Here is a 15,163-nt window from a genome sequence, read left to right on the forward strand (position 1 = left end):
TCCAAGAAAAGCGTATAATATTCTGCAAAATGACAATATGTCAATAACAATAACAATTTCCTTCAATTCCGAAAAATCTAATAAAATCCGATTATGCATTCACTAAAATCAAAGAAAATCCAATATTGTCAAAGAATATCGTTCTTTATCGCAAAAGGAACAACGCATCTATGCATTCCCTGTCACATTAATGCATATTCCAAAAAATCGCATTATATCCAATTGGATATTCCAGAATATCGTAGAAAATCCTGTTTAAAGTAAGACTATGCCTTTTGAGATATCCTAGAATATCCTGGAATATCGGTCCAAATTTACCGTGAAAATTCACACCTTGTATCTAGAATATCCTAGGAAATCGCAGGATGTTCTAAGATGAATATCGTGAGATATTCAAGGATATTACAGAAAGTCTTGGAATATCCCAGTTTCATTTCGCACGGGTTGTATTGGTCAAATTACATAGGAGACAACACCCAAGGAAATCAGTGCCCCCCTTTATCAAACATTTAAATCCATACACTTTCGACCCAACCCCCATATAGATCTCGGAAATTTCTGAACATTTCCCTAATTGTAAGATGCCCTGAAAATCAAAGTAATTAAGTTGGATTGAGTTTGCTATTCAATTTGGACACCTCATTTGCATTATTATTTTGGGGGGGGGGGGAGGGGGTGGATAGGATTCGGCTCGGCGGCCTTTAAAAAAATTAAATTTCTGTGCTCACCGAGACGAATGAAACCGAGGGTGAACTCTTTTAATATAGACTATTTCGGAGACATGAATTTCTGAATGTCTGAGTTCTGAACACTTTTCCACTGGGATACTAAATGATGTAAGACTCACCTGCAACTGCTGTCCAAATAGCCGTCACTATGGCAACGAAGAGAATGGCGAAAATCACCTATAATCGAATCAAATACATTAAAACACCCGTTTGAAGGGGGATTCTGGAAATATCACGAAGTGCACTCATTTTTAGAAAATGAGGTCCCGGACATCTTACACAGTCGGCTAAAATTGACAATATTTTTTTTTTTTGGCATAGAAGGAATTTTAGAAAGTTTATTTATTTGATTATCAGACTAAAAATGCGTACAGTACGATAACCAGTTGAGTAGCAGTAATAGTTCCACTCAGCATTTTTTTATCTTTTTGCCTTGAATATTGTAGATTTGAACAATCCAAAACTACCTAAATGAAACAAAACTATTAACCTTTCCTGAGATATAAATCCAGATTATTTCATCTAATGGTTTGTTCAGAAAGTATCGTTATTTCCAAGCGATTTTTATAATTGTTGCTTGTATAGGCGGAGTTTACTGCACTGTGAAATTACCCGCGTCACAAAAGTCAGATGAAAACAATACCTCCTTTTCTAAAAATGTGCAAATTTTTATACAAATGCTTATAATAAGAAAGAATGTCTGTTAATGTGTATGGGTTTTTTTGGCTTGATGCGATATTTTCGATTTAAATTAACTAGTTTCGTAACAACTGAAAAAAAGCCGCAAAAAGGATTTATTTATTTATCCCGTTTTCAATTAATCATTTCATTCCCAATAATGTCAAATCTAAAAGGTTAATTTTTATTATGTAGGCCTTTGATATCAGTCATCCGGCTGAATAAAAAACTTCATTTTTTATTCTATATTAAAATAATTACTATATTATAATAATATGCTAGGATGATTAAATAAAACGGCCAGATTAACTATATTAGCTGGCTTCGGGGGGAGGGGTGTGTGTGTGGGGGGGTGTAATCAGCCTATGTTTGGGTATAGGGGTGCCTCTGAGGGTTTTGAAACCTCCTGTTTAGGACAAAAATTCAGAAAAAAACATACCATGTTTAGGACAACATACCCTTGATTTTAGGACCCTGTTTAGGATATCCCCCCTACCCTTTAATTTTAGGACCCTGTTAGCACGTGAGAGCAACCAAATCGTACCCTGTTTAGGACAGCCTTTCTTACAATTGTGTACCCTGTTCATAATTCAAATTCTTTCCACTTAAAATGTTAATTCCCCCCTCCTCGCGGACTCTCCAGGCCATCTAGTGTCAATCTGCCGTTGTTACCTACAGGCCACACAAACAACTCTGAAGACCCCCTGCCTTTCAGAGTTCTTCGAGTAAACAGAAGTAGAGCAAGAATTCAGTCGTTTTCTTGCCTAAATGCGATTTTGAACAAATTAAGTGACAACTTAAAAGATCAGATGAGATGAAGTAGATCAGAAATGAAGCCGAGTGAATGAAATGAAGTCTTTTTATTTCATGAACTCTTTAAAAAAGACTCAATTACTGCACATTGATGTTGTCTTTATCACGCCATGACCCCCACCGCTCGTTCGTCGACCTCAGAATTAAAATAATTGAAAATACCCTTGAGTCTTTATTCTTCTTTGTTATGAATAGTTCAGATGGTATTCAGTTAGCCGGTAGAGTATAATGATATAATTGCATCAATATACACTATTAGTTTGGTAGTCTGATTATGATCAAGTAATAATATCCAAAACTATTCTTAGGTAGTTAACTTTTCAAATAACCCGAATATGGACAAAAAGTTGAGGCAAACATGGCATCTAATAAACGAATCTAAACATTTTGTCATGAGGTTCCACCCGGCTAAACAGAATCTTTTGAAGATTCTTATAAAAAAACTGGCAACTTATCACGGATCTCAGCCTCATACGGCTAGAATCTTTAATGAACCTATAGTCTCTTATAGAAAGGAGAAAACGGTTATAGACTTTTAAGTCAGAGCCACAATCTCCCATAAAGGACTAGGTATCAAAGCAGATTTATTTACAATTGTGGCGGGTGTGGCTGTTGGCAATATTACACAACTGACTTGCTTAGACTACGGTCTTAAACTCCACGGCCCCCGTAACGCGAAAGCCTTTCGAGGATTCACCCACAATTGATCTAGGTAGCCGGACTTTTTTGTACCAGTCCACATACCAATATAAATTTGCAGACAAGTCGAGGGAATGCAAAAATCTTCCTGATACAAATATCTGTCTATTTTTGCTTCCTATGGTTTAACAATAGCGCTACCACGCGACCGAGTCACCGACAATAGGCCTTTTGTTTTTGAAACATAGCCTACCTTAAAATGACGCGGATCGAAATAGTGTAAAACGCTAGATAGCCAATCACCGACTAGTCACTTCAATTAAAGATTCGTCCGACCTCTGATATATAAACGGGCCCGCGACTTCATGTCACAATCCGCTAATCGAGCATACTTTACGAAGTCCTCATTAGCAACCTAGCGAAAAACAACTGACGAAGGTCTCTTCATTAAGAGTCCGAAACCGGTCTTGTAAACGCTATAACCGCCCGCCGATTTTTCATCAAACGATGACATCGGAAGGCACCTTAGACGAGATGAGCGAGCCCTCTCTCAGAAAAAGCCAGATTTAGCCTAAGTGCACTTTGAATTCTACGAGTTACAGTGGCGATTCTCGGCAGCCTCAAATCTTCCTCTTTGATTTTAAGAAATCTATTAAAACAGGAGTGAGCTGTACTGCAGATATGTCCTAAATAACTCTAAGAAACTTTACATGCACAAAGAAAGCGCTTATGTCAGGTCGAGCAACGCTCCCATAGACGTGAAACATTAAAGAACGACAAATTCCACCACAAAGACATATAATATGTCACCTAAGGTTTTTGTCACCTCATAAACCACGTCTAGCGTATATCGTCCTCCGTAGATCCATTTCTGCGGCATATAACGCTCAAGCAAAAGTGTAATCTCAAAGACACTACGCACTTTATTTACTTCACCAGAAGTCTATAAAAGGGCGAAAGATTCATTGATTTAAAGATCTTTGATGTCCATAGCTTACTGAAACTTTTCAGTACACGCATTCTCTCCTCTTGCCACCCTCTTAGTTATAAGAAGGGTTTGTGTCTAGGGAGATGGCCTAGGTCCGTTGAGAACAAATTCCTCACTTGCCACCTTCTAAGCCGAAATCCGCAACTTATTCTAGATACGGTTACGCGATTTCACAACATACATAACGGCGAGTGTTGAATTCACGGACAGGCAAAATGCGTTTTGAGGCAAACATGGCATCTAATAAACGAATCTAAACATTTTGTCATGAGGTTCCACCCGGCTAAACAGAATCTTTTGAAGATTCTTATAAAAAAACTGGCAACTTATCACGGATCTCAGCCTCATACGGCTAGAATCTTTAATGAACCTATAGTCTCTTATAGAAAGGAGAAAACGGTTATAGACTTTTAAGTCAGAGCCACAATCTCCAATAAAGGACTAGGTATCAAAGCAGATTTATTTACAACTGTGGCGGGTGTGGCTGTTGGCAATATTACACAACTTTAAAGATCAGATGAAATAAAGTAGATGAGAAATGAAGCCGAGTGAATGAAATGAAGTCTTTTTATTTCATTAACTCTTTAAAAAAGACTCAATTACTGCACATTGATGTTGTCTTTATCACGCCATGACCCCCACCGCTCGTTCGTCGTTCTCAGAGTTAAAATAATTGAAAATACCCTTGAGTCTTTATTCTTCTTTGTTATGAATAGTTCAGATGGTATTCAGTTAGCCGGTAGAGTATTATGATATAATTGCATCAATATACCCTATTAATTTGGTAGTCTAATTATGATCAAGTAATAATATCCAAAACTATTCTTAGGTAGGTAACTATATCAAATAACCCGAATATGTACCAAAAAAAATAAATATATACCCTGTTCAGGACAGAGAGGCCTAAATTTTATACCCTGTTCAGGATAGAGAGGCCTGAAATGTATACCCTGTTTAGGACAGAGAGGCCTGAAATGTATACCCTGTTTAGGACAGAGGTCTGAAATATATACCCTGTTTAGGACAGAGAGGCCTGAAAAATATACCCTGTTCAGGACAGAGAGGCCTGAAATGTATACCCTGTTTAGGACAGAGATGCCTGAAATGTATACCCTGTTCAGGACAGAGAGGCCTGAAATGTATACCCCGTTCAGGACAGAGAGGCCTGAAATGTATACCCTGTTCAGGACAGAGAGGCCTGAAATATATACCCTGTTTAGGACAGAGAGGCCTGAAATGTATACCCTGTTCAGGACAGAGAGGCCTGAAATATATACCCTGTTTAGGACAGAGAGGCCTGAAATGTATACCCTGTTCAGGACAGAGAGGCCTGAAATATATACCCTGTTTAGGACAGAGAGGCCTGAAATATATACCTTGTTTAGGACAGAGAGGCCTGAAATGTATACCCTGTTTAGGACAGTGAGGCCTGAAATATATTCCCTGTTTAGGACAGAGAGGCCTGAAATGTATACCCTGTTCAGGACAGAGAGGCCTGAAATGTATACCCTGTTTAGGACAGAGAGGCCTGAAATGTATACCCTGTTCAGGACAGAGAGGCCTGAAATGTATACCCTGTTCAGGACAGAGAGGCCTGAAATGTATACCCTGTTTAGGACAGAGAGGCCTGAAATATATACCCTGTTCAGGACAGAGAGGCCTGAAATGTATACCCTGTTTAGGACAGAGAGGCCTGAAATGTATACCCTGTTTAGGGCAGAGAGGCCTGAAATGTATACCCTGTTTAGGACAGACAGGTCTGAAATATATACCCTGTTCAGGGCAGAGAGGCCTGCAATATATACTTTGTTCAGGACAGAGAGGCCTGAAATGTATACCCTGTTTAGGACAGAGAGGCCTGAAATGTTTACCCTGTTTAGGACAGAGAGGCCTGAAATGTATACCCTGTTCAGGACAGAGAGGCCTGAAATGTATACCCTGTTTAGGACAGAGAGGCCTGAAATGTATACCCTGTTTAGTGCAGAGAGGCCTGAAATGTATACCCTGTTCTGGACAGAGAGGCCTGAAATGTATACCCTGTTTAGGACAGAGAGGCCTGAAATGTATACCCTGTTCAGGGCAGAGAGGCCTGAAATATATACTTTGTTCAGGACAGAGAGGCCTGAAATGTATACCCTGTTTAGGACAGAGAGGCCTGAAATGTATACCCTGTTTAGGACAAAGAGGCCTGAAATATATACACTGTTCAGGACAGAGAGGCCTGATATGTATACCCTGTTTAGGACAAAGAGGCCTGAAATGTATACCTTGTTTAGGTCAGAGAGGCCTGAAATGTATACCCTGTTCAGGACAGAGAGGCCTAACTTTTACACCCTGTTTAGGACAGAGGCCTGAAATATATACCCTGTTCAGGACAGAGAGGCCTGAAATATATACCCTGAAGTTAAAACCATTTTTACAATTTATTTTGAGCATAAAGGAGTTATGGGATATGTAATTCATTAAATATGTTTTTTATTGATGAAAAAAAGCTCGTACCAGACGACAGAATTTTTTAGTGATACGGAACTACAACCGCCGCTACGGAACTACTACCACTATGTGTAAAAAGAAAAATATATATATAAATCAATAAAATTTGAAAATGTGTAGTCTTTTCTGTGCATATTATATGCATAAGTAAATTTGTAGTGTTCTTAGAAAAAATCATTAGCATTGGACCCTCCGCAAAAAAAGATAGAGCAATTTTAATATTGTGATACGGAACTGGTTATCATACTCTACGGCTACATAAAAAAGTGTTTCGTTTCTGATCACGACTCCTTCCTCGAGAGGGCATGAGGGCGAGTGGTTTTTATTTTTATTTATCTATTTTCTATTTATTATTCTTTTGATTTCTAAATTTAAGCCCTGAAACGTAAAGACGTATACTCACTGAGGAAATAAAGGCAAACAGAAAACTAGGACGGGAAAGTTAAGGAAAACAACTGTTTGATATAATTTTGTACAAAAAAGCACTATCAGAATATACACCTATTTCAATTAAGTTTGACAACAGAAAAATGGAAGAAAAGTTTGACTTAACAATGTTTCTTGTATTAAAATGAGTGCATTCACTACATGGGCTTTACTGAAAACCTAGATACCTCATTGGCAATGCCATAAACAGATACAAGGCTTGTATTTCTCTAACCAATAGTGTAAGGCATTTTCCATTTTCTATTTTCTTATAGTCAACATTAATTCAAATTAGACCCTCTTTGATACCTACCTTATCTCTCTTCATAGTTGTTTCGCTCGCTTTTCACTCGCGAACTCTCCAGGCCATCTAGTGTCAATCTGCAGTTGTTACCTACAGGTGAGGTCGACTTTGAGCCACACAAACAACTCTGAAGACCCCCTGCCTTTCAGAGTTCTTCGAGTAGACAGAAGTAGAGTAAGAATTCAGTCGTTTTCTTGCCTAAATGCGATTTTGAACAAATTTTGTGACAACTTTAAAGATCAGATGAAATAAAGTAGATGAGAAATGAAGCCGAGTGAATGAAATGAAGTCTTTTTATTTCATGAACTCTTTAAAAAAGACTCAATTACTGCACATTGATGTTGTCTTTATCACGCCATGACCCCCACCGCTCGTTCGTCGACCTCAGAATTAAAATAATTGAAAATACCCTTGAGTCTTTATTCTTCTTTGTTATGAATAGTTCAGATGGTATTCAGTTAGCCGGTAGAGTATTATGATATAATTGCATCAATATACACTATTAGTTTGGTAGTCTGATTATGATCAAGTAATAATATCCAAAACTATTCTTAGGTAGTTAACTTTTCAAATAACCCGAATATGGACAAAAAGTTAAGTCACAATATTTACATGAATGCATTTTCATGAAATGCTTAAAAAAAAAACAGTATCCCCAGTGATATGATTTTATATCACAGAATATCTTGAGTTGAACGCTCGTAAATAAGTCATGAAGATTCAAGAAATGCGAACATGATAAAGACACATTTAGTCCAATTAAACGGTTTTAAAGAAAGAAAGAAATCCTGAAACGCAAACACCGTACCTATAACATTTCGTCATCGTTTTGGGAAGGGGGGTGGGGGGTGAAGCAGATACCTTCTTTTTCCATATGTACTTCGTAACCCGACACTACTGTAACAACGACAGTAGATTGTAGTGGGGGCGGTAGAGGTACCGGGCTTTACTTCGCTGTTACAAACTCAAGGTTTACAAGATCTGACTGCGGCTTCTACCGCACCCCTTTTTATACGGTCCTACCAAGGCGTCCCTTAGGTAATCAGACACTGACAGCCATGGAAAGCTTTTAGCTCTGTTTAGACAAGGTTTCAGCCAATGGGCGTCCGAGGAACGAACTACCCCCCATGGGTGTGTCGGTTTGTTACTATTGGGCTGCCGTGACTTACGTAATGTTTACATGTTGCTACTGACTACGGTTGTCACACACTAACTTGTCACACTGCTAGTGCGCATGGCAAGATACACACATGAATGTAATGATTGACAAGATTCCAATCATTTTTGCACTCAAAATCTTAAACCGTTCTAAATCCTAATTTCGTCGACGGCCACGTCTGAATCCTACACAGGGCAAACACTGTGTGAACTCAGACCTAACTTTTCTTCCTTCGTTAAGAAGCGCGAACCGAGAATTGGTGGCCCAATTCCGATAGTCAAGTACCCCCTGGAAAAGGGACGCGCCACTCCTACTTTTCCACTGGGTGAAGGGTCAACTTTTTACTTTTCGCTATCCTATTTCATAGGAACGGCTAAAGTTACTTTGTCGATATAACTTGCTTAAACAAACAGACGCCTTTTAGTCGAATAAACAAAACGTACTTATAACGGTTCTTAACTTCAGGAAGGTCGGTGTTTAATTAAAGTAAGATATTTAGTTGTCAAAGATGACGTTAATCTATATTTCGTTATTTTCCTCCGTGACACTACTAGGGTGGGGGATGCTTTCCCTTCCCCGCCCCCTCTACCCTCGCTAGACGCTAGATACGGTCCGTGGTCCTATTACGCAACTGGATCATCTCGTTCGTTTTCACTTTTCTGATGTTTCAGTGTATCATACAACGAAGGATAGAGACGTTTCTATGTACAATGTCGCCCAAGGTGGGTAGAAACACTAAATCTTCATAGATGCAAATTTGGCCAATGATCAGTTTCTCTGGCAGTGTCAATCTAGCAGTTTTTGGCGGGTATTTTGTTAAAAGGGACAACCACAGGGCACCCGATCAAAACTCGTGGGGCTAAGGAGTATCACTAAAATAATCATGTGACCAATTTTGCATTGCATGCATGATAGAGTTGATATTCTGCAGTCATTGGTATGATCAAAATATCTTAATTATTCCATGCAAAATACTTAGATCGTCCATCCTATATATGAGTGACAAATAGCATAAAAATATCTGACAATGTCCAGGCCATATAAATATTTGGGTGACCTTAAAACCCCCTCGGTCAATCTCTTGGAGGCCTGGGTGAAAGGGCTTTCAAGATTAGTGAGATAAAGATTTGACCAAGAAGCAAGTTTTTCTTGACAAATTTTTGCCGCGAGTCTCAAATTTACAGGAATCAGCATTTTTCAACATGTTTTCTGGAGAGCAGGGAGTTGGAAAACTTTAGCTCTTCTAAATATGGGCATCTATGCCCATATAAGGAAAAACAAACGAAGGACACTATCCATGTAGAATATGTTTGATATGTTTTTGCTACCATTCTTTTTTCGCATCTCACCAATGACCTGTATGGCATGCGAAGCCCCGTAATGGAGCACTCTTCTCTTGGTGTGACATCGCTTTCGTGTCTGGTCGGGTTCACTATATTAAATTAATGTATGTATCGTTGTAAGTCTGTACAGCCTCGCAATGAAGTATGATTATATTCTGGCGCGTGTCCACAGGGGGTCCGAGAGGACCGGACCACACCCTGCCGATGCTTTAGTCATGTATCCTCCAACTGGATTGGGGAGAGCAGTTCATTGAAGAATGTTTTGTTGAAAAAATAACTTTCGTTTTATAGCTGTCAAACATTACTATGTAAGCCTTTTACTCGAAAAATCTTATTTGGATTAGAAAGAAGACAGTTAAGGTGCCTGAATCTTTGTCGAAAGTAAAATTTAAAGATTTCAACTGGGAAAAGTCATTCTTACTTATCAGACCCCGTCCCCACGTATCCGTTTTCGTTTGAAAACGCAACCTTTTTGTTCCACACGAAGCGTTTTCATTTTGATACGGCCCGTCTCCACAAAAACGCAGAAACGATACGAAAACGATAACAAGTTCTACAGCACATTCGACTCGCGCGCCACCTGGACTGGACTTGAGTTATCGCGTCATCGTTTTCGAAAGGTTGCGTTTTTGTCCGTCCCCACGTCACCGAAGGGGTATCGTTTTCAAATTGTTCCACCCTAGAGATCGTTTTCAAATTGTTCCGTTTTCGATCATCGTTTTCGCGTTTCCGTGTGGACAATACCCGTATCCGTAACAAAAAGGTTGCGTTTTCAAAGGAAAACGGATACGTGGGGACAGGGTCTCATTTATCAAAACACAAGCAAACCGGGCGCGTTGGTTAAATGGACGTTTGCCGTGAAATAAATTTCAAATAACTTAATGTGTCATTAATGTTTTAATATTCGCATTATACAGAATTTTTCTCTGTTATTTGGTGTGCCAAGTTTAAATCTGATTTGATCTAACACAGAAAATAGAGGGAAAAGAACAGGTAAATTCAGTTGTACGAATTAGTTTGACTGATTAGTCTCTACGGCGAAGAGAACGAACGAAAGCTTGCCGATAAAGACATTTGTATTTATCTATATCACACTTCTTCATGCCAGATTCAAGAGAGTCCATATTCATTAACCTATATACTTCATCTCGACAAGCCCCTCTAAAGTTGAGTCATCGTCTTTCGGTTTCCCATTCAGAGTTGAAACAACACTCCGTGTAGTTCTGTACCAAATGCCAGGGTTTCTTGAATGCTTTCGCCTTTTACAAGTTCAACTTCCTTAGGGCTTGGAGACCTTAGAAGACTGAACTAATATTCGTCTATTTTCACAGTGTTTTTTAAAATGTAGAAAGCTTTGGCTTTGTTGTAGAATGTTCGACAAATGAAATATTTTTCTGTACGCGCGCGTTCCCACTTTTGCGCCATTCAGTTTTCTACCAATCAGAGAGCGAGGCACCGACACGGGAAAAACCCACGGGTATCCCATCGTGACCACGAGAATTTTATCGTACAGCTATACAACTTTCCTATGACTGTGGGGCTCCGCTATGACAACCAAACTTGGCAGGTGTCATATATGTGTCAAGGATGTGCAAAACTGGGGTTTGCACATCGATGACGTCACTAGAATCAAAATATGCTGACGTCATCAAAAAATATATATTTCACGAAGGAAACATCATATGGCAACCAAACTCGGTCGGTGTCATGTTGGTGTCAAGGGGTGTGCTCCAATATGGCCACGTGATTGTGATATCATCAATGACGTCACTAGAAGCAAAATATGCCGACGTCATCAAAACAAAAAAAAAAAACATTCATATCTCGTGAAAGAAACATTGTATAACAACCAAACTTGGTAGGTGTCATGTATGTGTCAAGGACGGTGCCAAATTATGGTCAAGTAATGCGTGACGTCATCGATGACGTCACTTTAAGAAAAAATATGCTGATGTCATCAAAATAAAAAAAAATATTTATATTTCACGAAGGAAACATCGTATTGCAACCAAATTCGGTAGGTGTCATGTAGATGTCAAGGGGGGTGCAACAATATGGTCACGTGTTGTGTGACGTCATCGGTGACCTCACTTAAAGCAAAAAACCGTGATTAAAAGCAAAAACATTCATATCTCTTGAAAGAAACATTGTTTCACAAACGAAGTTGGCAGGTGTCATGTTTGTGTCAAGGGGGGTGCAACAATATGGTCAAGTGATTTGTGACGTCATCGAAGACGTCACTAAAAGCAAAAGTATTCTTATTTCATTAAGAACAAAAATGTCCATATCTCGTGAATAAAACATCATAACAACCAATCTTAGTATGTGTCATAAGGGCTTCAAGGGGTGCAACAATATAGTCACGTAATTGTGTCGTCATCAATGACGTCACTAAAAGCAAAAATATGCTGACGTCATCAAAATAATATATATATATATATATTATAATTAAAGAAACATCATGTGACAACAAAACTCGATAGGCGAGATGGGGTGCAATCAAATGGTCACGTGACGTCATCGATGACGTCAATAGATTAAAACTACCCTGACGCAAAAATATCGTATGACAACTAAACGTGTTATGTGCCATGTAGGTGTGGGGGGGAAGTGGGTATTGTCAAGTCCTGAAGACACAATTCTGAGCGCTAGTCTAAACACAACACTAGCTTTTACTTTTAACGACCGAGCTCTACACATTCGGCGTGCTCTCTCCTCGCAAGCATCTCCATGGTAACATAAAAAATAACGTACATAACAGGCATAACAAGTTGGTCGCGTGATCTGTGAAATCGTTGACGTCGTCAAAAACAGAAATAATAACATTTAATATTTCTTAAATTATTAAGCGAAAAAAGCAAAGATTTGGTCGTTTGGAGCTCCGCTTTTAGGCAATGCCTAAATCTATATAGTACAAAGAACACATGTCAAAAGCAGGCCTCTGCCCCCCCTCCCCCTCCCCCCAAAAAAAACAAAATGTCATAGCTATGGCCATTAATAACAAATGATTTGTTTGAGTTTTAGGAATTCTTTCGGTAAAATGTTGCTTTTTTTCAAAATTGATTATGTTAATTGGAATAACGTGTCTTATGTTCGCATTTCTTGAATCTTCATGACTTATTTTTTAGCGTTCAATTCGAGATATCCTTTGATATAAAATCATATCACTGGGAATACTTTTTTTCCATTTCATAAAAATATTGGGACTTAACTATTTGCTATATTAGGGTTATTTGATATAATGTAATTCCTAAGAAACGGTTTCGGATATTATTTATTGATAATTAGACTACCAAATTCATGGGGTAAATTGATGTTATTATATAAAACAATTTCTTGAATCACTTGGTTGTATTTTGTTTGACGTTTTGGCAATGCTGCCTTCACCCAGTGATTCAAGAAATTGTTTTATATAGCATAAGAAGATCACTGCACAGGACCAAAGGCACTACTGATGTAATTATATCATAATACCCTACCGGCTAACTGAATACCATCTGAACTATTTTAATAACAAAGAAGAAAAGACACAAGGGTATTTTCAATTATTTTAACTCTGACGTCGACGAACGAGCGGTGGGGATCATGGAATGATAAAGAAAACTTCTAGGTGCAGTAATTGAGTCTTTTATAAAGGTCTAGCTGTGATATGGTAATAGCGATATAGAACAGATCTCCTAACTGAATATCTTAACTATTTTAAAAGTTAATGAACTAAAAAGACTTTATTTTATTCACTTAGCTTCATTTTCCGATCTTTAAAATTGTCACTTTTAAATAAGTTCATTATCGCACTTAGGCAAGAAAACGACTGAATTTTTACCCCAGATCTGCCTACTCGTTGTGATCTGAGAGGCAGGGGGTCCTGATAGTTGTTTGCTTGGCGATCTCATACCTGTTCAGATTGATAACAGATGCCGGACTGAGAGAGTCCGCGATCAATTCAGGGTGAGAAGCGAGCAAAACAACTATGAAGAGAGATGAGGTAGGTACCATATAGGGTCATTATTTATATATCATAATTTTTTCTACACTTTTTATATTTTTTTAGTTCTTTTTTCTCAGGAACTAAGGAAAACTATGTAGTAGAACATTTGTGCTATTAGAATTTGCTTTAGGCTCTAACACAAGGCCGTAGCTAGCACGGGGACATACAAGGGGGCAGGTATATGTACAAAAAGCGCCTAAATATCCGAGGTTTAACCCCGTTTACAAAAATTCCTGGTTACAGTCTCAGGTTATTTCTCTCCGTCTAACAAAAATGGCTTCTGTAAAACGTTACATTTTCAAAAAAAATCATTTATGCATAGGCTATCGAAATTATTTGTATTCCATTTTATCGTAAGGCCATATAAAAAGTTATTGTCGTTTCTGGTCGCCTACCGTCTCTAATATTTTTGCCATATGCAATTCCTTGTTTATTTATTTTTTAGTCTTTTTACTGTAAAACCGTCAGAGATCGTACAAGCTTAAAATTGAAAGAAAGACTTTTAACCACAAATCAAAAGCTCCGTTCGGGTAAACCCTTCCACTGCAGAAGAATTGCCTGATTATGAGCTATTTAACGCATGCACGGTATTCTTCTGTATTTGGTTCGATTATAGGTGATTTTAGCCATTCTCTTCGTTGCCATAGTGGCGGCATTTTGGAGAGCAAACGCAGGTGAGTCTAACATGATTGAGTGTCGTAGTGGAAGTGTTTAGAACGTAGACATGTCATTCCAATCTCCGCAAAGACTCGAAATAGTTTATTCAGCTTAAAAAGCACTTCGTCCACTGTTTCATTCATCTAGGTGAAAATTCTCGGTCCCAACCATCGCAAAAACAAAGCTTCTTATCAAAACTAGCCGATTTCGGGTTCGTGTTAGGCAGTGGTTAGTGCCCAACAGTCGGAAAGATCCTTAATGCTTTATCTCAAATCTAGTTTTGCTGCGCAACAATTGGTATCCCCAATGCACACTTAATATTTTTCCTTACTTATGGAAAATTTTTTTTTTAATGTATGAAGATCAGAACGCAAGAAATAACGGAGATGCCCGTCAAGTATAATAATTTATGTACTTTTATCCACTTTCTTGTCTTTCTTTTAGAACGGAATTTATAAGAATGATACTGAAATTCCTATGTTGCTTCTAAGGCAGATTTCTATGTTCTCTTTCAGTTTTTGCTTGGGTTTTCGTTTTTTCCAGTCAGTCAGTTGACTGGTTAGCATATACTTCCTACAATGAATTCTTAGTAGTTGATATTTTCAATAATTAAAATGTATTTTTTTCAATAGATATATTTTTAAAATCTTACAAAAGTATCTCTTCTAAGACTGCAATAGTTTTTCTTTTATAAAATGTAATGGCATTCTACTAGTACCTCCGTTACCATGTGAGTTACTTCAAAAAAAATTTTTCTTTAATGTACTATAGGTTTTAATTGCCTTAAAACATATCTGCCCAAAGTTATAAAAGAGGGGATTCGTAAAACTTGTAGTCCCAATTTACAGAAATTAATAAGACTTTAAAAATAAAAAATATTCTTTCTTGATGATTTTTGGATTAATTCAGCTATCAGAAAACAATACAAAAACAAAAATATTGATGTT

General features: G+C 38.0%; 2 protein-coding genes and 1 long non-coding RNA gene across 7 annotated transcripts in view; 1 reads left to right on the forward strand and 2 right to left on the reverse strand.

The window, feature by feature from the left end:
• Nucleotides 1-15,163, reverse strand: part of LOC5506716 — a 133,963-nt gene that overhangs the window by 20,526 nt on the left and 98,274 nt on the right. The window lies entirely within an intron of this gene.
• LOC125568095 lies at nucleotides 665-7,590 on the reverse strand. The gene is made up of 2 exons (XR_007312091.1): nucleotides 7,079-7,590; nucleotides 665-905 (listed from the first exon to the last, which is right to left on the reverse strand). It is a non-coding gene; the product is annotated as an uncharacterized LOC125568095 (long non-coding RNA).
• LOC5506700 overlaps nucleotides 13,394-15,163 on the forward strand; it is a 64,591-nt gene continuing 62,821 nt past the window's right edge. Inside the window, exons 1-2 of one of the 2 annotated variants that reach the window (XM_048729538.1) lie at nucleotides 13,394-13,556; nucleotides 14,176-14,233. In XM_048729538.1, coding sequence (XP_048585495.1) covers nucleotides 13,542-13,556; nucleotides 14,176-14,233 — 73 coding nt within the window. In that variant the 5' untranslated portion in view covers nucleotides 13,394-13,541. The remainder of the gene's footprint in view (nucleotides 13,557-14,175; nucleotides 14,234-15,163) is intronic. The other variant, XM_048729537.1, reaches the window with a different exon arrangement.

This window comes from Nematostella vectensis, chromosome 6, assembly GCF_932526225.1.
Source record: "Nematostella vectensis chromosome 6, jaNemVect1.1, whole genome shotgun sequence".
In the NCBI taxonomy this organism is placed as follows: Eukaryota; Metazoa; Cnidaria; class Anthozoa; order Actiniaria; family Edwardsiidae; genus Nematostella; species Nematostella vectensis.